General features: G+C 48.4%; 1 protein-coding gene across 15 annotated transcripts in view; it reads left to right on the top strand.

Moving 5' to 3' along the window:
- The window catches only part of NEDD4L (NEDD4 like E3 ubiquitin protein ligase), a 335097-nt gene that overhangs the window by 224249 nt on the left and 87868 nt on the right, over positions 1 to 22980 (top strand). Inside the window, exon 1 of one of the 15 annotated variants that reach the window (XM_069746060.1) lies at positions 11733 to 11974. The exons of the other annotated variants lie outside the window; for them this stretch is intronic. Coding sequence (XP_069602161.1) covers positions 11813 to 11974 — 162 coding nt within the window. The 5' untranslated portion in view covers positions 11733 to 11812. Of the gene's footprint in view, positions 1 to 11732; positions 11975 to 22980 lie in introns of those variants that run through there. 15 annotated transcript variants of the gene reach the window in all.

A 22980-nucleotide genomic window follows, 5' to 3' on the forward strand; every position in this document is an offset into this window, starting at 1 on the left:
ATACCTTTTTTTTTTTTTTTTTTCAAGAAATGCCCAAAACGTCCCTTATCAAAAAAATTTTTTTTTTAAATCTAAATGGGTTTTTCATGGGAGTCTCATCCTCTGGAGGACCCGGCCTGTCGGGGAGCACATTGCTATAAATGGGAGCTGTGTTGTTCTACTTTAGCCCTTATGTCCCACAAAAAGAAAATCATATACAGCACTTTTACTGCAGTTTTCACCAGTTTTCCCTTCTGTAGCCTTTATCTTTAATTTTCAGTTTATTCTGAGCTAATGGGTGGGAACTAGCTGCTATGTCATCTTCCATACACAGAGACTTGAGATTCCTTCTCTCCTGTCTCTATGTAGCACAAGTCCAGGAGCATCAGCAGCATGGAGGACATTATACAGCAGTGTAGCTGTGAGTCCAGCTCCAGGATGAGAGAAAACCCTTAAAAGAAGCTGCACAGTCTGTCTCCCTCTGCTTGTTCTTGCATTTTCCCCTCACTTTTTACCACCATCCCGCTGCTGTGTTCTGACAGTGTGTAGCCTGCAATTTTTCACAGAGTTTAGGAGGCACAGTGGCGGGGAAAACTTGCTTACAGGGGGAGAAAGGAGCATAATTGAATTGACAAACTGCCAGGTGATCACTGGGACCAGTCCAGCAAACGGCTTATAGTCAGAAGATTCCCCATTTATCTGCTGTCTGGAATTTCTTTACAATATTTGTATTTTATATTATTATTATTTAAAAAAAAAAATATTATGGTCAAGTCAATTATTTTCTTAAAATTTGTGAGTAATTGCACAATACCGATAGCAGATGGCACGTGACCCACAACTGCCTCAAACTCTTAGGGTATGTGAACACGATGCAGATTTAGTGCAGAACTGCAGCAGATTTTTCTGCAGCAGAAACGCTGCAGAACGGCACTGTGATCACAGTACAATGTAAATCAATGTGAAAAAAAAAAAAAGCTGTGCACATGGTGCAGAAAAATCTGCGCAGAAACGCTGCAGATTTCAAAGAAGTGCATGTCACTTCTTTTGTGCAGTTCTGCAGCGTTTCTGCACCCCTCCATAATAGAAATCCATTGGTAAAAAACGCACAAAAAACGCACCTGCGGATTCTACCAGGAGATGCAGATATAGTGCAGATTTTATGCAGAAAATTCTGCACCAAATCTGCATCGTGTGCACACAGCCTTACTCAGAACCCTATAGATTTGCCTTCTGCCATTTTCCATGAAACTTTTTTTTTTTTCCATACTGATGGGCTCAATAGTGGATTCCCAACTCATACCTCATAGATTTATTCAACTTCCTTCTCATTAGAATGAACACCTTTTGCTTTCATCTTATTCCAAGTATTTAGTTTTCTTTTCTTACTTTTTTTTTTTTTAAATTTGCCATACAGTTCCGGAGATATGGATATGTTGGCTCGCCGGAAGGTCTGTGACAGGTCTTTTGAATGCTCTGCATCATTATCCTCTTGCCCACGCCGCCCTGGTAAACACTACAAAAATTAGCACTTAACCATAAATCCACCACCTTGCTCAGGTCTCGGGCACTCATTGGTGACCAGGGTGTGGAGCCGCTAGCTCGCACAGTGTTGCTCCACTGAAAGTTTGGAACTGACTGACACCGCACTTTTCCAGCTATTTATTTTATTCTCATAGATTTTGAATTGGACGGTACTGTGTGTGTGTGGGACCACCGCCCTATGCAAACTCCTCCTTATGTGGCTGCACAGTGAGGAGGAACAGGGAGCTCAACCAGTTTATTGAATAGTGGTGTGGGGAGGGCATACCCTTCCAGTGGGGAACCTATCCAGTGAGTGGGAGGTGGTGGGGGCGCCTGTCTAGTGAGTGGGAGGCGGAGGGGGCGCCAGTCTAGTGAGTGGTAAGGGGAGGGGGCGCCAGTCTAGTGAGTGGTAAGGGGAGGGGGCGCCAGTCTAGTGAGTGGTAAGGGGAGGGGGCGCCAGTCTAGTGAGTGGGAGGTGGAGGAGACACCCGTCTAGTGAGTGGGAGGCGGAGGGGGCACCAGTCTAGTGAGTGGTAAGGGGAGGGGGCGCCAGTCTAGTGAGTGGGAGGCGGAGGGGACACAGTCTAGTGAGTGGGAGGTGGAGGAGACATCCGTCTAGTGAGTGGGAGGCGGATGGGACACCCTTCTAGTGAGTGGGAGGCGGAAGGGACACCCGTCTAGTGAGTGGGGGGCGGAAGGGACACCCGTCTAGTGAGTGGGGGGCGGAAGGGACACCCTTCTAGTGAGTGGGAGGCGAAGGGGACACCCGTCTTGTGAGTGGGAGGCGAAGGGGACACCCGTCTAGTGAGTGGGAGGCAGAAGGGACACCCGTCTAGTGAGTAGGAGGTGGTAGGGTCACCCGTCTAGTGAGTGGGGGGCGGAAGGGACACCCGTCTAGTGAGTGGGGGGCGGAAGGGACACCCTTCTAGTGAGTGGGAGGCGAAGGGGACACCCGTCTAGTGAGTGGGAGGCAGAAGGGACACCCGTCTAGTGAGTAGGAGGTGGTAGGGTCACCCGTCTAGTGAGTGGGAGGCGGAAGGGACACCCGTCTAGTGAGTGGGAGGCGGAAGGGACACCCGTCTAGTGAGTGGGAGGCGGAGGGGACACCCGTCTAGTGAGTGGGAGGCGGAGGGGACACCGGTCTAGTGAGGGTGGGGGCGCCAATTTGCACAAAAAAGCCCTTTTTATTATCTCATTTCGAAGATATGGTTTTCGTATACATCCCTCTGCTTTGTATATATATATATATATATATTGGTACGGTAACATTGGCGCCTCCACTGCCGATTTTACCCCCATGATCGTTCATGGAGTATGACACACGGCTGTAATCAAAGAATTAACTGAATGACTTTCCTTCCGTAATCCCCTTGTGGAAATGCGTAATGTGCGCTCGCCTCCTCCGCGTCCCCTTCACAGACACAAGTACATACAGGTCCCGTTGCTAGGAGACGCAAGGGCCTCCTCTCCAACGTGCCGCTGTCAAAAGAAAGGCCTTCACAAAGCAGAGGCGATCGCTCCTCTTCTGCGGCGTCCTATTGTGTGGCTGTACTGCTTATGTAAAGAGGACATTTCTGTCACGTCTTCTATCTCATGCAGATCGCTGCTTCTCGTTTGTAGCCATTTGGATGATGATATTCTCATTCGCTGGCCGTACAAAATGATCAACCTAAAGAATGATCCTGCTATACTTAATCAATCAACTCCCCCTTATGTGATGGCTGGAGCAGCTTCTCTTTAGTGATGTTAGGTGGTAATGATGATGATTCTAGTCGTAACGGATTTTCCAGGTTTACATTGGTCTGGAGCGCAGTCTACTCTGCGATAACTTTTGTAAAGAATTCGCAGCAGTAAATTTTTCCAAACCTAGATGTACAGTGCCTACAAGTAGTATTCAACCCCCTGCAGATTTAGCAGGTTTAATAAGATGCAAATAAGTTAGAGCCTTCAAACTTCAAACAAGAGCAGGATTTATTAACAGATGCATAAATCTTACAAACCAAAAAGTTTTGTTGCTCAGTTAAATTTTTATAAATTTTAAACATAAAAGTGTGGGTCAATTATTATTCAACCCCTAGGTTTAATATTTTGTGGAATAACCTTTGTTTGCAATTACAGCTAATAATCGTCTTTTATAAGACCTGATCAGGCCGGCACAGGTCTCTGGAGTTATCTTGGCCCACTCCTCCATGCAGATCTTCTCCAAATTATCTAGGTTCTTTGGGTGTCTCATGTGGACTTTAATCTTGAGCTCCTTCCACAAGTTTTCAATTGGGTTAAGGTCAGGAGACTGACTAGGCCACTGCAACACCTTGATTTTTTGCCTCTTGAACCAGGCCTTGGTTTTCTTGGCTGTGTGCTTTGGGTCGTTGTCTTGTTGGAAGATGAAATGACGACCCATCTTAAGATCCTTGATGGAGGAGCGGAGGTTCTTGGCCAAAATCTCCAGGTAGGCCGTGCTATCCATCTTCCCATGGATGCGGACCAGATGGCCAGGCCCCTTGGCTGAGAAACAGCCCCACAGCATGATGCTGCCACCACCATGATTGACTGTAGGGATGGTATTCTTGGGGTCGTATGCAGTGCCATCCAGTCTCCAAACATCACGTGTGTGGTTGGCACCAAAGATCTCGATCTTGGTCTCATCAGACCAGAGAACCTTGAACCAGTCAGTCTGAGTCCTCCAAGTGATCATGAGCAAACTGTAGACGAGCCTTGACATGATGCTTTGAAAGTAAAGGTACCTTACGGGCTCGTCTGGAACGGAGACCGTTGCGGTGGAGTACGTTACTTATGGTATTGACTGAAACCAATGTCCCCACTGCCATGAGATCTTCCCGGAGCTCCTTCCTTGTTGTCCTTGGGTTAGCCTTGACTCTTCGGACAAGTCTGGCCTCAGCACGGGAGGAAACTTTCAAAGGCTGTCCAGGCCGTGGAAGGCTAACAGTAGTTCCATAAGCCTTCCACTTCCGGATGATGCTCCCAACAGTGGAGACAGGTAGGCCCAACTCCTTGGAAAGGGTTTCGTACCCCTTGCCAGCCTTGTGACCCTCCACGATCTTGTCTCTGATGGCCTTGGAATGCTCCTTTGTCTTTTCCATGTTGACCATGTATGAGTGCTGTTCACAAGTTTGGGGAGGGTCTTAAATAATCAGAAAAGGCTGGAAGAAGAGATAATTAATCCAAACATGTGAAGCTCATTGTTCTTTGTGCCTGAACTACTTTTTAATACTTTAGGGGAACCAAACAGAATTCTGGTGGGTTGAGGGGTTGAATAATAAATGACCCTCTGAAAAGACTTCACAATTTAAAAAAAACAAAACAAAGAAATAACATTCTTTTTTGCTGCAGTGCATTTCACACTTCCAGGCTGATCTACAGTCCAAATGTCACAATGCCAAGTTAATTCCAAATGTGTAAACCTGCTAAATCTGCAGGGGGTTGAATACTACTTGTAGGCACTGTATATTACACTGCAGGTCTCCTCACAGTGGAAAATTTAATTGTTTCTAGAACTCAAGACGTCTGCAGTATACATTACATAGGAGACGCCAAGACTGCTGTATAATCACATAGGAGATGCCGAGACTGCTGACTGCTGTATATGCATCACATAGGAGACACTGAGACTGCTTTCTATACATCACATAGGAGACGCTGAGATTGCTGTCTATACATCACATAGGACACGCCGAGACTGCTGTCTATACATCACATAGGAAACGCCGAGACTGCTGTATGTGCATCACATAGGAGACGCCGAGACTGCTGTCTATACATCACATAGGACACTCCGAGACTGCTGTCTATTAGTGATTGGCGAATATACTCGTTGCTCGGGTTTTCCCAAGCACGCTCGGGTGGTCTCTGAGTATTTGTTAGTGTTCGGAGATTTAGTTTTCATCGCTGCAGCTGAATGATTTACAGCTACTACCCAGCCTGAGTACATGTGGGGGTTGCCTGGTTTCTAGGGAATCACCACATGTGTTCAAGCTTTCTAGTAGCCGCAAATCATGCTGCTGAGGCGATGAAAACTTAATCACCGAGCAGTTACAAATACTCGAAGACCACCCGAGCGTGCTCGGGAAAACCCGAGCAACGAGTATACTTTCTCATCACTACTGTCTATACATCACATAGGACACGCCGAGACTGCTGTCTATACATCACATGGGAGACTCCGAGATGGCTGTCTATACATCACATAGGAGACGCCGAGACTGCTGTCTATACATCACATAGGAGATGCCGAGACTGCTGTCTATACATCACATGGGAGACTCCGAGATGGCTGTCTATACATCACATAGGAGACGCCGAGACTGCTGTCTATACATCACATAGGAGATGCCGAGACTGCTGTCTATACATCACATAGGAGATGCCGAGACTGCTGTCTATACATCACATAGGAGATGCCGAGACTGCTGTCTATACATCACATAGGAGATGCCGAGACTGCTGTCTATACATCACATAGGAGATGCCGAGACTGCTGTCTATACATCACATAGGAGATGCCGAGACTGCTGTCTATACATTACATAGGAGACGCCCAGACTGCTGTCTATACATCACATAGGAGACGCCCAGACTGCTGTCTATACATCACATAGGAGATGCCGAGACTGCTGTCTATACATCACATGGGAGACTCCGAGATGGCTGTCTATACATCACATAGGAGACGCCGAGACTGCTGTCTATACATCACATAGGAGATGCCGAGACTGCTGTCTATACATCACATAGGAGATGCCGAGACTGCTGTCTATACATCACATAGGAGATGCCGAGACTGCTGTCTATACATCACATAGGAGATGCCGAGACTGCTGTCTATACATCACATAGGAGATGCCGAGACTGCTGTCTATACATCACATAGGAGATGCCGAGACTGCTGTCTATACATTACATAGGAGATGCCCAGACTGCTGTCTATACATCACATAGGAGACGCCCAGACTGCTGTCTATACATCACATAGGAGACGCCCAGACTGCTGTCTATACATCACATAGGAGATGCCGAGACTGCTGTCTATACATCACATAGGAGATGCCGAGACTGCTGTCTATACATCACATAGGAGATGCCGAGACTGCTGTCTATACATCACATAGGAGATGCCGAGACTGCTGTCTATACATCACATAGGAGACGCCGAGACTGCCGTCTTCTTCAAAGAGCGCTAACTCAGCCCACAAAGAACATAATGCTTCATTCCATGTTCTGCAGTGTTCAGTAGTGAACCCTTCTCTAGATACACTGAAGGCGACCTGATGTATTAAAGAAAAGTTTTTTTTAGAAGAGTTCAGAACTTCATATTTAAAGGAGTTTTCAGTTCTGGTCATTCTCAAGTTAAGATTTCCTTTGTGACATGTTCCTTTGCTTTAGAAAAAAAAAAGAAACGACGCTTTTTGGTCTGGTACAACAGAAGTAAACAAAAAGTAGAGGACCGTTTACTGCTCACCTCAGGCAGTTGGGCTGCAGGCAGTTCTGCTGCCAAATCCCAGGACCCGATCCTTCTCCAGGGTAGTAACAACAAGAAACAGGAACTGTAGAGATTTACAGAGGAAACTAAGGGTGGCACTAGTGAGCGTGAGCTGAATGGCATAAGAACCTCAATTCTCCAGCTCATGGACTTAATTAATACGAGCAACACGTTTCTACCTAGGCTTGAGGTCTTCATCAGGTCTATGACAACATACTATAAAAGTACATGCTGGATGTCACATCATGTTTTATATATGATAATGACAACACACTTACACATGATAGAGAGAGAACTCCATTTATAAATCACCAATCGATAGATCCCTGTTCATATATAACCAGTATGCATCATAAGAAACACCTTTTCATAGAGCAACATCAGAGAATGTCTTGTCTAAGAGTGAACGTTTCTCTTTGTGGAAGAGTGCTAAGCCAGTGCAAGGAGACTTATAGGCCATGCAGCACTCCTTTGGGAATTTGAATATGCAAAGTGAGCACTAGGACCTGGATGTGTTCAAAAAGGGTATTGTAGCAAAATCCATGATTTTCTTAATATGTAAATTAGCTGTTAAGATCTATGGGCCGGACATAGATCGTTCTGAGAATCTGCCTCCAGGGCTTATATTAAATGATTGGAGGCATTACCAGTGTGAGACTTGTAATGACTGACCATCTTTTCTCCTGACCTACATGTCTCACACTGGTAGCGCTCCCTTTCATATAAAATAAGCTCTGAAGGCAGATTCTCATAGATCTATGTCCTGCCCATAGATCTTAACAGATCTTAAGAGATTTGTATATCCAGGTATCATTTTCTTCAACTTTCTGTGACCTGCATGCCCATACAGACAGCTGACGAGCGTTGATTCTATTGACAGATTCCCTTTTTAAGTATCGGTCTTTTCACCTCCGGGACCTCCTCATACTAGTGTTTAGAAATGTAATGGCAAGGCTTCTTATAGGGTCGATGTTGACTTTTAGGATTGCTACCCTCAACAGGTTCCTGCTCACTTCCTTTCTAAAGAGATTTGAATATTCACATTCCCAGAGGAAGGTTACATGGCCTATAAGTCTCCTTGCACCGGCTTGGCACTCTCCAGAGGAGAAGAGTTCCCCTCCCTTCTAGGCCAGAAGTTCTCTAACATTGCTCTATGATAAGGTGTTCTTTCTTATGATATACTGGATATATGAATATGATATACTGTACATTATGATATTTACTGGTTATATAGAGGTAGAATCATAGAATGGTAGAGTTGGAAAGGACCTCCAAGTCATCTGGTCCTACCCCCTGCTCAAAGCAGGACTCACTATATCATCCCAGACAGATGTCTGTCCAGCCTTTGTTTGGAGACTTCCATTGGAAGAGAACTCACCACCTCTCGTGGCAGCATGTTCCACTCATTGATCGCCATCACTGTCAATCGATGTGCATTTTATAAATGGGGTATGTGTCTCATGTTAGTGTGTTGTCATCATTCATTGTTAATGTGATGTGACGTCCGGCAGGAAGACTATGAATTATAGGTTTATAATGGGATGTTTTTATAGAGCCTGATGAAGGCCTCAAGCCGAGGTAGAAACGCGTTGGTTGTATCAGTAAATTCACTAATTCACATGGCTTGTCTGGTGAATTGAGGCATAACTACAGCGCTCACTAGCGCCACCCGGTGTTTCATCTACTGGGACCCGCAGAGGTAAGCTGTGATCCATGGGGAAAGCGCCACCACAGGAGGAATGTGGTATTACATAGATGTAATTCAAATCAATCGGTTGTCTGTAAAATGCAGGACACGACTAGTACTCCCTTTTTAATGGCTTTACTCAAAAAGAGTATCCCTCTCGCACCCTGTATTAGAATACTCCAATGAGGTATATATATATTTTTTAAATTAGACAGCCCCTTTAATGATCATTAAATGGGTTGCCTATTTAGATTTTTCTTTACATATACCCGCTTAAGGCATTTTGAGTTAATAGAGGGGGGCTGCGCAAAGAGCATCTTTTAGAGATGGTGATATGTCTGGATTACACCTACAACCCAATGATCTTAAATGGAATCTATCAGCAGGATTTCAGCCCCCAAATAATTTATAAGGGGGTACCTCTCTTATACATAAGTCCAGCAAAACCTTTACCTGACCAAGTCCGCTCACCCCATTACTGAAAATTCAGCATTTGATTTGACATAAAAATGAGGCTGGCAACCTATGGTAGATCTGAAGCCTCTGTCACTCCAGCTCTATGCACCTCCCAGCACCACTGCCTCCTGCTGGACTGACAGCTCCTTTGCCTGACGTCATACAGCAGAGAGGCTGTCAGTCAGGAGAAGGCTCGCTTCTCCACCCTAAAGCCTGCGTTTCCCCTCTGCCCGGCTGTATGAGGCTCAATGCAGGGGGCGAACTGTCGTCATTAAAAGGCGCCTTCTGTACTGAGCCTCAGTATTTAAAGATTGATATTTTTTAGGGTACAATGGCGATACAGAGGCATCATAGTTTGTGGTATAGTATTGTTGCTGCTTCATACTATGTGTGAGGGGCACGGTAGTGATATAACGCTGTGTGAGCACTGTTGAGGTGGCACACTGTGGGTGAGGTGTAGCGGCATCCCTCTGTGGGTGAGGGGCACTGTGGTGTCCTTATAGTGTATGAGGGGCACTGTGGTGTCCTTATAGTGTATGAGGGGCACTGTGGTGTCCTTATAGTGTATGAGGGGCACTGTGGTGTCCTTATAGTGTATGAGGGGCACTGTGGTGTCCTTATAGTGTATGAGGGGCACTGTGGTGTCCTTATAGTGTATGAGGGGCACTGTGGTGTCCTTATAGTGTATGAGGGGCACTGTGGTGTCCTTATAGTGTATGAGGGGCACTGTGGTGTCCTTATAGTGTATGAGGGGCACTGTGGTGTCCTTATAGTGTATGAGGGGCACTGTGGTGTCCTTATAGTGTATGAGGGGCACTGTGGTGTCCTTATAGTGTATGAGGGGCACTGTGGTGTCCTTATAGTGTATGAGGGGCGCTGTGGTGTCCTTATAGTGTATGAGGGGCGCTGTGGTGTCCTTATAGTGTATGAGGGGCGCTGTGGTGTCCTTATAGTGTATGAGGGGCGCTGTGGTGTCCTTATAGTGTATGAGGGGCGCTGTGGTGTCCTTATAGTGTATGAGGGGCGCTGTGGTGTCCTTATAGTGTGAGGGGCACTGGCTGCATTGTACTGTGGGTGAGGGGCACTGGTGTCCTTATGCTGTGGGTGAGTGGCACTGGTGTCCTTATGCTGTGGGTGAGTGGCACTGGTGTCCTTATGCTGTGGGTGAGTGGCACTGGTGTCCTTATGCTGTGGGTGAGTGGCACTGGTGTCCTTATGCTGTGGGTGAGGGGCACTGGTGTCCTTATGCTGTGGGTGAGGGGCACTGGTGTCATGCTGTGGGTGAGTGGCAGTAGTGTTCTTATGCTGTGGGTGAGTGGCACTGGTGTCCTTATAGTGTATGAGGGGCACTGACTGCATTGTACTGTAGGTGAGGGGCACTGGTGTCCTTATGCTGTGGGTGAGGGGCACTGGTGTCCTTATGCTGTGGGTGAGGGGCACTGGTGTCCTTATGCTGTGGGTGAGGGGCACTGGTGTCCTTATAGTGTGAGGGGCACTGGCTGCATTGTACTGTGGGTGAGGGGCACTGGTGTCCTTATGCTGTGGATGAGGGGCACTGGTGTCCTTATGCTGTGGGTGAGGGGCACTGGTGTCCTTATGCTGTGGGTGAGGGGCACTGGTGTCCTTATGCTGTGGGTGAGGGGCACTGGTGTCCTTATGCTGTGGGTGAGGGGCACTGGTGTCCTTATGCTGTAGGTGAGGGGCACTATAGTGGCCTTATGCTGTGGGTGAGGGGCACTGGTGTCCTTATGCTGTGGGTGAGGGGCACTGGTGTCCTTATGCTGTGGGTGAGGGGCACTGGTGTCCTTATGCTGTGGGTGAGGGGCACTGGTGTCCTTATGCTGTGGGTGAGGGGCACTGGTGTCCTTATGCTGTAGGTGAGGGGCACTGGTGTCCTTATGATGTGGATGAGGTGCAGTATGGCGGCATCACGATGTGGGTGAGGGGCACTGTGGCGACATTACAGAGCATGTTTGAGGTGCACTGTTGCGGCATCATGCTGTGGATGAGGGGCACGCTGGCAGCATTACACGCGTTTGTGAGGAGCAGTGTGGCGGCATCATTATGAGGAGTCTATATAAATTGTAGATTTTCCACTATGGGGGCATCATACTGTGTGGAGGGCAATCACTGGAACGACTATCTGGACGCCATAAAGTGGTTATCCTAGTTGGTGGGAGCACTGAGGGGGTTCACTATGGGCCTCACTGGGGGCACGATGCCGCTCCTGATAGTAGGCGCTCCACTTTCCATTGGTTTAGGTGTGGTGGGTATGGCCGATATATGCTGAGTGGGGGCGTCTGATCACCTCCTCGCTCCCTCCTGTACCCCAAACATAATAATCCTATAAACTCCGACCTTTAATTAGATCTATTTTGATATTTATATTCCTGTCATCGGATAAATGCGGAACCTGTCGTGACACACTTGACGCAGCCGCGCGCCGTAATAAGGGTAATCGATGTCTAACGGTATGTGATGGCTCCACCGGGCGGGGGGGTTCAACGGCAACGGAGTCAGAAATGGAACAACGGTTACCGTGGTAACCGTCTCATAGAATGATATGTAGGTGAATGCAGAGGTAAGGATGGGGGTCCGGAGGGGGATCGCGCCCAGTCACAGAAAATTGATTGGTAAATTAGCGTCACGTAAGGATTGTATGAGCCGCGATGGAAAACAAGACGAGATGGGGGGTGGGGGCGGGGAATTGTAAGTTTGTACTGGCAGGCGGCGTGGAGGAGCGAGCACGCTCGGCTTTGTCTTATTCTTCCGATGACTTGAAGTATCAAAGCAAATCTCCTGGAGCCGGCGAGGTTTCCGGGGAGTGCAGCGTGAGTCCATCCAGCTTTCCTTATCGCCTCCGTGCTTCCATTTTTTTCCATCACATGCTTTGGGTGAATAGGAAAAAAATATATATAAATTTATTTTTTTTTTTACAATAATTTGGCGTTATTTGGTTATTCTATTGGGGTCTTAATGTAATAATTTGGGAAAGGGTCATCTATTATTTTATAAGACCCCCCCCCCCCCACCCCCCCCACACACACACACACACACACACACACACACACACACACACACACACACACACACACACACACACACACTCACTCCCCACTCTTTTTTTGCATTCATCTTTTTTTTTTTTTTTTCTTTTTTTTTTTTTCCTACCCTTGGCTTTTGTTTGGCTTTGTGTATGTGAGATGCGGCTTGTATCGGTCACGATGCAGATGGCTGAGCAGCAGGGAGGGAGACGCCAGCTCATCTGATCTTATGGCTGCCAGTGCGAGAAAAAAAAAAAAAGAATTAAAAATAAAAATCCGGATGGTGGTAATGCTAATAATAGGGATGAGTTTACGTGATGTAGCAGAGCCGCGTTTGATTAATGAAGCCGAGCTCCTAATTGTCACTCGTCTCCACCCTTGTTTATATCCGTGTGCATCTACGCCTGCCAGATTATCCTGCAACGCACAGATGCAGCAGAGCTGAGTTTGTAGTTTTGCCATATAATATTTTTTTTTTTTTTTTGTAAGCGATGGGTTTATTAAAAATCTAGGAAAAAAAATCATATAATCTGAAGCATATTCACAATCTCTGCTTGCGATCAGTGAATGACGACTCGGCTACCTTTTGGGGGGGGGGGACATCTTCTTTTGCTTAAATGCATGTATTTGGGGATAAAAAGTATTTTTGTAATTGGGATTCATTAAAAACTTTGCACCGTTGACTTGCTATGGCCTCCGCGGTGCAGTCTGTTGTCGGCTGCGCAATGAGTGAACGAAGGATCAGTCAGTGAGCTCATTTATGATTGAATGACAGAAGTGTTTGAAAATTTAGTCTTTCTCGGAGCCGATTTATGATCACAAACCACATCAAAGTTGAATTTTCTCGTACGAGGCAAATTTTTTAACTAGACCCTTTAGTAAAAAATATATATATTTTAACCCATATACATGCATTTAAAGGGTAAAAGTTTATTTTATAAATATAGTAGATACGCAAATAATAAACTTTATGACATGCTATCAGAGAAATCGGCTTCTGTCTCCTCTTCGACTGATCTTACATTCTCAGAATTTTCAGTTGAGAAATGTCCTTATTTTCCTGTTACTAAGATGACCTTGCTGATATTACTCTATGTAGATAAAAGTGGGATCTGTCTGTAGCTCCTAATCCCCCCCCCCCCCCCAACCTCCTTCCCGCTACATAGAACTTTATGAGCACTAATTGTCTTCTCTGATCACAGTAAGGGGAAACTCTGTCCAGATTTTACCATAGAATTGAGAATTTTTAGAGTGAAAGATCAGTCCCTGAAAGGAAAGCGGATTTCTCTTAAAAGATATATTATAAAGTTACCGTACTTATTTTCATGTGTACAATTCATTTATGAAATAAAAATTAAAACGGCACTTCCAAAAAAGTAAAAAAAAAAAAAAAAAAAATTGTCTTCAAAGGTGGACAAGGGGCTCTAGGTTTCAGGTGTGACTAAACACTCTGTAGTATGCCTACAGCTTCTCGTCCTCCACCTTCTACAACCCACAAGAAAAGAGAAAAATGCTGATGTGCTCTGCTCCTCTCTGAGCTTGGCTCTGCTTCCTCTCTGAGCTTGGCTCTGCTTCCTCTCTGAGCTTGGCTCTGCTTCCTCTCTGAGCTTGGCTCTGCTTCCTCTCTGAGCTTGGCTCTGCTTCCTCTCTGAGCTTGGCTCTGCTTCCTCTCTGAGCTTGGCTCTGCTTCCTCTCTGAGCTTGGCTCTGCTTCCTCTCTGAGCTTGGCTCTGCTTCCTCTCTGAGTTTGGCCCTGTTTCCTCGCCGAGCCTGGCCCTGTTTCCTCGCCGAGCCTGGCCCTGTTTCCTCGCCGAGCCTGGCCCTGTTTCCTCGCCGAGCCTGGCCCTGTTTCCTCGCCGAGCCTGGCCCTGTTTCCTCGCCGAGCCTGGCCCTGTTTCCTCGCCGAGCCTGGCCCTGTTTCCTCGCCGAGCCTGGCCCTGTTTCCTCGCCGAGCCTGGCCCTGTTTCCTCGCCGAGCCTGGCCCTGTTTCCTCGCCGAGCCTGGCCCTGTTTCCTCGCCGAGCCTGGCCCTGTTTCCTCGCCGAGCCTGGCCCTGTTTCCTCGCCGAGCCTGGCCCTGTTTCCTCGCCGAGCCTGGCCCTGTTTCCTCGCCGAGCCTGGCCCTGTTTCCTCGCCGAGCCTGGCCCTGTTTCCTCGCCGAGCCTGGCCCTGTTTCCTCGCCGAGCCTGGCCCTGTTTCCTCGCCGAGCCTGGCCCTGTTTCCTCGCCGAGCCTGGCCCTGTTTCCTCGCCGAGCCTGGCCCTGTTTCCTCGCCGAGCCTGGCCCTGTTTCCTCGCCGAGCCTGGCCCTGTTTTCTCGCCGAGCCTGGCCCTGTTTCCTCGCCGAGCCTGGCCCTGTTTCCTCGCCGAGCCTGGCCCTGTTTCCTCGCCGAGCCTGGCCCTGTTTCCTCGCCGAGCCTGGCCCTGTTTCCTCGCCGAGCCTGGCCCTGTTTCCTCGCCGAGCCTGGCCCTGTTTCCTCGCCGAGCCTGGCCCTGTTTCCTCGCCGAGCCTGGCCCTGTTTCCTCGCCGAGCCTGGCCCTGTTTCCTCGCCGAGCCTGGCCCTGTTTCCTCGCCGAGCCTGGCCCTGTTTCCTCGCCGAGCCTGGCCCTGTTTCCTCGCCGAGCCTGGCCCTGTTTCCTCGCCGAGCCTGGCCCTGTTTCCTCGCCGAGCCTGGCCCTGTTTCCTCGCCGAGCCTGGCCCTGTTTCCTCGCCGAGCCTGGCCCTGTTTCCTCGCCGAGCCTGGCCCTGTTTCCTCGCCGAGCCTGGCCCTGTTTCCTCGCCGAGCCTGGCCCTGTTTCCTCGCCGAGCCTGGCCCTGTTTCCTCGCCGAGCCTGGCCCTGTTTTCTCGCCGAGCCTGGCCCTGTTTCCTCGCCGAGCCTGGCTCTGCCTCCTGATCCCGTCTTCCTGTCTGCTCAACTAATTGCTGCCTGCAATGCTGATCTTTCAACCTGTTGAGATTGGATGAGCAGTAGAGGTGAGCGAATAACTTCGATGGGCCCTTGGTCAGTAATCTGTGGCCACCAGTGCTGTTGCCCTTGCAAACAATCTTCCACCTTTTGGAATCCCCTGCACCTGGTCTGATTATAAAGCCCAGCTCGATATCATTGTGGGCCTGCTAATCAGAAGAGACACGGGGGATGCCGTCCTTTGCCGCTGTACCAGGGTCCTGCAAATCTATTCGCTCGTCTCTACTGAGCAGGAATTTGTAGCCATTTCTGGTGTTGAGGACCGTATCGGGATGGTGACATAACCGGGGACCTCGTGAGCCCTGTGAATGGGATCCTCGAGGGTGGGTGTAACTGATTTTATTATTTTTAAGATATCTGAACCTTATCAGAATTTTTTATTTTTAAAACCGATCAGATCTGATTAAACTAAAAACGCTTTTATTGGTTTTGATACAATGAAACGTAGGGATAATATTGTGCCCTACTGGATGGTGACCTGGGAGCAAGGAGGACCAGTGTTCCGGCATCATTGGATTCCTTTTTAGAAATAATGGCTGATTTTTATTTTATCGGTATTCATTGTTTTGTTTTGTTTTTAAAGTTTCCAACTTGAAGTTCCTTTTTTCCATAAATTAAAAAAAATATATATTGTAACCATGTGTTTTGTTTCGAACACCTTTGTGTGCATTTAGCAAAAAAAAAAAAGTTTGTATGATACTTGACATCGTAGTGTCCTGAGTCTCGGCGGCACCTGACATTTCTAAACCCCGAGAAGATGTCAAGTGTCTCTGGAAGTGATATTTTTTGTAACTCCTGGCATCTGTGCGGCCGGTTGCTGGACGCCCGGTGATGGGGACTGCAGGGAAGTGTTTGTTCCACGTTCCGAGCTGCGTTCTAAATTGAGCGACGGTATCATGGGCCGAAGAGCGGAGAATGTGCTGCAGACGTAACTGGTCAGGACAGAGTGTGCCGTGCACTGTTGTCTGCCAAACCTCTACTCTAGGTCCTTTTTTTTTGGGGGGGGGGGGGCAGTGCCAGCAGGGTCTATGCTATTATTATTATTATTATTATTTATTATTATTATTATAGCGCTATTTATTCCATGGCGCTTTACATGTGAGGAGGGGTATACATAGTAAAAACGGGTACAATAATCTTAATCAATACAAATCACAGCTGGTACAGGAGGAGAGAGGACCCTGCCCGCGAAGGCTCACAATCTGTTAGGCCCTATATGGGGGGAGTGGCAGCAGGGTCTATGCTAGGCCCTTTATGGGGGGAGTGGCGGCAAGGGCTATGCTAGGCCCTATATGGGGGGAGTGGCGGCAGGGTCTATGCTAGGCCCTATATGGGGGGATTGGCAGCAGGGTCTATGCTAGGCCCTATATGGGGGGATTGGCAGCAGGGTCTATGCTAGGCCCTATATGGGGGGATTGGCAGCAGGGTCTATGCTAGGCCCTATATGGGGGGATTGGCAGCAGGGTCTATGCTAGGCCCTATGTGGGGGAAGTGGCGGCAGGGTCTATGCTAGGCCCTATATGGGGGGATTGGCAGCAGGGTCTATGCTAGGCCCTATGTGGGGGAAGTGGCGGCAGGGTCTATGCTAGGCCCTATATGGGGGGAGTGGCGGCAGGGTGTATGCTAGGCCCTTTATGGGGGGAGTGGCGGCAGGGTGTATGCTAGGCCCTTTATGGGGGGTGTGGCGGCAGGGTGTATGATAGGCCCTTTATGGGGGGACTGGCGTCAGGGTCTATGCTAGGCCCTTTATGGTGGGAGTGGCGGCAGGGTCTATGCTCGGCCCTTTATGCGGGGAGTGGCGGCAGGGTGTATGCTAGGCCCTTTATGGGGGGTGGCGGCAGGGTGTATGCTAGGCCCTTTATGGGGGGTGTGGCGGCAGGGTGTATGATAGGCCCTTTATGGGGGGAGTGGCGGCAGGGTGTATGCTAGGCCCTTTATGGGGGGAGTGGCGGCAGGGTGTATGCTAGGCCCTTTATGGGGGGAGTGGCGGCAGGGTGTATGCTAGGCCCTTTATGGGGGGTGTGGCGGCAGGGTGTATGATAGGCCCTTTATGGGGGGAGTGGCGTCAGGGTCTATGCTAGGCCCTTTATGGGGGGAGTGGCGTCAGGGTCTATGCTCGGCCCTTTATGGGGGGAGTGGCGGCAGGGTGTATGCTAGGCCCTTTATGGGGGGTGGCGGCAGGGTGTATGCTAGGCCCTATATGGGGGGAGTGGCGGCAGGGTGTATGCTAGGCCCTTTATGGGGGGGTGGCGGCAGGGTCTATGCTAGGCCCTTTATGGGGGGAGTGGCGGCAGGGTCTATGCTAGGCCCTTTATGGGGGGGTGGCGGCAGGGTCTATGCTAGGCCCTTTATGGGGGGTGGCGGCAGGGTGTATGCTAGGCCCTTTATGGGGGGGTGGCGGCAGGGTGTATGCTAGGCCCTTTATGGGGGGAGTGGTGGCAGGGTGTATGCTGGGCCCTTTATGGGGAGAGTGGCGGCAGGGTCTATGCTAGGCCCTTTATGGGGGGGTGGCGGCAGGGTGTATGCTAGGCCCTTTATGGGGGGGTTGCGGCAGGGTCTATGCTAGGCTTTTTTCTGGGGGGGTGGCGGCAGGGTCTGTGCTAGGCTTTTTCCAGGGGGGGTGGCGGCAGGGTCTATGCTACGCTTTTTCCTGGGGGGGTGGCGGCAGGGTTTATGCTAGGCTTTTTTACTGGGGGGGTGGCTACACTGAGCATTTCACCTTGGGTAAAGGTCTGGACCTACAACATGACAACAGCTGATGTAAGAACCAGAGATGTTGTCACTTCCCATCCCTCACACATGAGGAGGCAGGGTGCTTCCAGCACATCCAGAACATCAGACATTGAAGATGCTCAGGTCCATTGAGTTTTCTTTAAGGGGACGCTCTGGCCGGGCCCTTGTAGGTTTTGCACACTTTCAGGACGTCTGCCATGTCCTCTGTAGGCTGAATGCCAAGCAGCAGCACTCGGCCTCTTCCACCATCAGTCTTTGCTGGGATATAGCAGTTTGGGCTTGTCTTGGATACAGGACACAGTTGTAACAAACCCTCATCTGGGACCTGAAGAATGCTGTAAATACCGGTACTTGTTTTGTTGGGACTTTCCTCCATTCACATCCAGAGCTGCATGTAAATGTCTCCTGGATACAGTTGGTGGTAACACAATGTCTCTATGGCTATTCCTGCAATGTTCGGCTTTCTGCACCATAAATGACCACCTCCACCTTGTTTTCAGATGTGACACTAGAAGGGTCACACAAGTGCTGGAAGTTTACAACTTTTCTCTCCGGGAACCCCTCTGTGATGGGATCCAGGATCACTGGATCATTTTTTATGTAACTCCTTCTCATGTACAGCACCATGGAATTAATGGTGCTATATAAATAAATAATAATAATTGGGTAGCAGCGCTGGTCACTACCCCCTGGGAATACATCATGTATATAGTCATGGTGATGCCAGGGTAGGGCCGGACCTGTCATTGGGAAGACTGATGCCCGAAGCCGTCCTGGCAGGACAGGTCAATGGACATTTCATCCAGAGAATTCCTAATTAATCACCGGACGTGTTAAGAGAGCAACGTAAAAATTTTCATACCGTAGTTCCTGACAAGTTTATTTATAAGTCTTCTGAGATTAACCACGGACCTGAAATTAATGGTGGCATAAAAGGCAAATTTTACCCCTCTGGTCTGTACCGTTATGGGGGCACAGTCACAGCCTGTGTAATGATCAGGTCATAGTAGCGGGTACTGGTGTATAGCCCCATTGTCAGCACAGTGTGGGGGACATAGTCGTGAGACCCTGGGTGCTGGCACTGTGACTAGGGCACCATAGTATGGTGCTGTTGGGCACGGTCTGTGTGTTGTGCTTTTATTTGGCCTTGAATGGTGTCCTGCACAATTACTGACCATTATTGTCATACCAAACAAACCCACAAAAGAAACAGTCAAAAAGGTCCCATAAACTTGTAAACTTTATTAAATTCCAATTAAAACAATGTATAAAGCAGGTACAATGGCATGATTGGAGAGATGAATAGTGCCCACAGTGGTCATGGGCAGAATAAAAGGGCAAAAATGGCCACACTCCTGCATAATCGGAAATCTACACCAAATTATGGCACATAGTAGCTTTCATAAATAGTAATACCGATACATATCAATAGCAATACCAATAACGGGATACCGACTCATGGTACATACCTCTGGAATGCAGGAATGGGAGGCCAAAAGCCCAACCCCGACGCGCGTTTCGGAGTGGCAAAGACTCCTTCCTCGGGCCATTATTGTCGCAGATCTTTTGATAAGTGAATGCGGCAACTCCTACATATCTTAATCCAACCCATGAATGTGGTTGGTACTTGTATGGGCACTGCCACTATAATCATCAGGGGGCATTGTGGCTGACAACTAACCATTATGGATAGAATTGAGATGTAGATTTGTGGTTGGCTATGCCTAGGAGGACCCTCCATGCCTGGCCGTGCCTTGAGGAGTGGATCTCGTGGCTGGACTCACCTGGGTTGGTGGAGCCCTTCGTAGCTGGGCGCACCTGGAGGGACCCTTCATGGCTGGGTGTGCCTGGGGTGATGGGGCCCTTCATGGCTGGGTGTGCCTGGGGTGATGGGGCCCTTCATGGCTGGGTGTGCCTGGGGTGATGGGGCCCTTCATGGCTGGGTGTGCCTGGGGTGATGGGACCCTTCATGGCTGGGTGCCCCTGGGGTGATGGGGCCCTTCATGGCTGGGTGTGCCTGGGGTGATGGGACCCTTCATGGCTGGGTGTGCCTGGCGTGATGGGGCCCTTCATGGCTGGGCGCGCACAGCTTGTGGCACACAGATACCTACACACATACCCACCCACATACGTATATACACATACATACCTTCACACATTTATATACATGCATACATACAAGGCACAACACTCACTGACTCATGTCCTGCTATTTAACCTAACCATGGGATGATCACATGACCATGACGACATTGCAGATCCTGTCGGTACACAAGCTGGTGTGGGCTCTGCAGGGAGAGATGTGGTGAGCACCCGCCCACCCACTCCATGGGTGCCCACCTAAAACCAGCCCATGTAAGTAACTTTAGCTTAACCATCCCAACACGTAGTGTGCTGGAGGAAACCTCTCCTGGTTCCACATCACTGATGCCAGTATGCGCAGTGACACATCTCCCCTCATACACTGTGCCAGTGACCCTGTCACAACATGAAACATACGTACGTACATACATACATACATACAGTACAGACCAAAAGTTTGGACACCTTCTCATTTAAAGATTTTTCTGTGTTTTCATGACTACGAAAATTGTACATTCACACTGAAGGCATCAAAACTATGAATTAACACATGTGGAATTATATACTTAACAAAAAAGTGTGAAACTGAAATTGTCTTATATCCTAGGTTCTTCAAAGTAGCCACCTTTTGCTTTGATGACTGCTTTGCACACTCTTGGCATTCTCTTGATGAGCTTCAAGAGGTAGTCACCGGGAATGGTTTTCACTTCACAGGTGTGCCCTGTCAGGTATAATAAATGGGATTTCTTGCCTTATAAATGGGGTCGGGACCATCAGTTGTGTTGTGCAGAAGTCTGGTGGATACACAGCTGATAGTCCTACTGAATAGACTGTTAGCTGCTTTTTCTTGCCATAATGCAAATTCTAAGTAAAGAAAAACGAGTGGCCATCATTACTTTAAGAAATAAAGTTCAGTCCGTCCAACAAAATTGGGAAAACTTTGAAAGTGTCCCCAAGTGCAGTTGCAAAAACCATCAAGCGCTACAATGAAACTGGCTCACATGAGGACCGCCCCAGGAAAGGAAGACCAAGAGTCACCTCTGCTTCTGAGGATGTTTATCCGAGTCACCAGCCTCAGAAATCGCAGGTTAACAGCAGCTCAGATTAGAGACCAGGTCAATGCCACACAGAGTTCTAGCAGCAGACACATCTCTACAACAACTGTTAAGAGGAGACTTTGTGCAGCAGGCATTCATGGTAAAATAGCTGCTAGGAAATCACTGCTAAGGACAGGCAACAAGCAGAAGAGACTTGTTTGGGCTAAAGAACACAAGGAATGGACATTAGACCAGTGGAAATCTGTGCTTTGGTCTGATGAGTCCAAATTTGAGATCTTTGGTTCCAACCACCGTGTCTTTGTGCGACGCAGAAAAGGTGAACGGATGGACTCTACATGCCTGGTTCCCACCGTGAAGCATGGAGGAGGAGGTGTGATGGTGTGATGGTGCTTTGCTGGTGACATTGTTGGGGGTTTATTCAAAATTGAAGGCATACTGAACCAGCATGGCTACCACAGCATCTTGCAGCAGCATGCTATTCCATCCGGTGTGCGTTTTAGTTGGACCATCATTTATTTTTCAACAGGACAATGACCCCAAACACACCTCCAGGCTTTGTAAGGGCTATTTGACCAAGAAGGAGAGTGATGGGGTGCTACGCCAGATGACCTGGCCTCCACAGTCACCAGACCTGAACCCAATCGAGATGGTTTGGGGTGAGCTGGACCGCAGAGTGAAGGCAAAAGGGCCAACAAGTGCTAAGCAACTCTGGGAACTCCTTCAAGATTGTTGGAAAACCATTCCTGGTGACTACCTCTTGAAGTTCATCAAGAGAATGCCAAGAGTGTGCAAAGCAGTCATCAAAGCAAAAGGTCGCTACATTGAAGAACCTAGAATATAAGACATATTTTCAGTTGTTTCACACTTTTTTGTTAAGTATATAATTCCACATGCGTTAATTCATAGTTTTGATGCCTTCAGTGTGAATTTACAATTCACGAGAATACAGAAAAATCTGTAAATGAGGTGTTTCCAAACTTTTGGTCTGTACTGTATATAACCGCGCACATACAAACATACCCGCACACGTGCCATGTTGTATAATGATTTCCAGCATTTTGAGACCTGTTTTATTTATTTTTTTTCAGTATGCCGCTAGTTAGACATCAGTATGAGGTCTTGCCCATCTCTCGCCCGTTATCCATGTCCGCTGGCACAGTGAGCAGAGGGCACCCATCCAGGAATAACTATGACTTGGGCTGACATCACGGGCCAGCTGCACATCCTATAGCCGGTCTCTGGGAAATAAACAGGTCACTTCACATCTCCTGCAAGAGCAAAATGTGTCTCCTGTTAACCCTGGAGGTGACTGAGGAGCTCCCGTTAACCCTGCACTTTTCCCAGAATGTTGTGCCTCCTACATAGGAAACCTGTTTGTGGCGTAGTACGTGATCTGTATGTGAGTGTGGCCCGTGTGTGAGTGTGGCCCGTGTGTGAGTGTGGCCCGTGTGTGAGTGTGGCCCGTGTGTGAGTGTGGCCCGTGTGTGAGTTTTTTTTATCCACTGGAAATAAACCTGAAATGACAGCAAACAGAGATACTGATAATGGTGCAAGCTGATGTAAGGAAAATCCGGTGGAAAATTGTATAACTATTTTTTATTTTGTGACACACGACAAGTCTGTGCATCATAGAAAGGCAGTATACTATATGGCAGATAATGTCTCGCGTTCATTTTACAGGGAAAGCAGTTAGGTGAAGAAGTAGTTCAGCAGCAGAGTTATTAACTCAGTCCCAGCACGTGGACTCCATACAATATCCATTGTTCGCAGCTTCAGACTTGCGTCACAGGCCTGTAAACCCTGCCGGCACGGCTGTACTCACACTGTGAGTCAAATCAACGCGTCCTAAGTATAGTCTATCCATTACAGTCCGCCGCGTGCTAAGCCTTGATTAAAGGGTATTCTCTGCGTGCCGCATGTATGTCGCCTGTGTTGTGGCAGCTGAGGTTTTTATGTAT

Source organism: Ranitomeya imitator, chromosome 1 (assembly GCF_032444005.1).
Source record: "Ranitomeya imitator isolate aRanImi1 chromosome 1, aRanImi1.pri, whole genome shotgun sequence".
NCBI classification, from domain to species: Eukaryota; Metazoa; Chordata; class Amphibia; order Anura; family Dendrobatidae; genus Ranitomeya; species Ranitomeya imitator.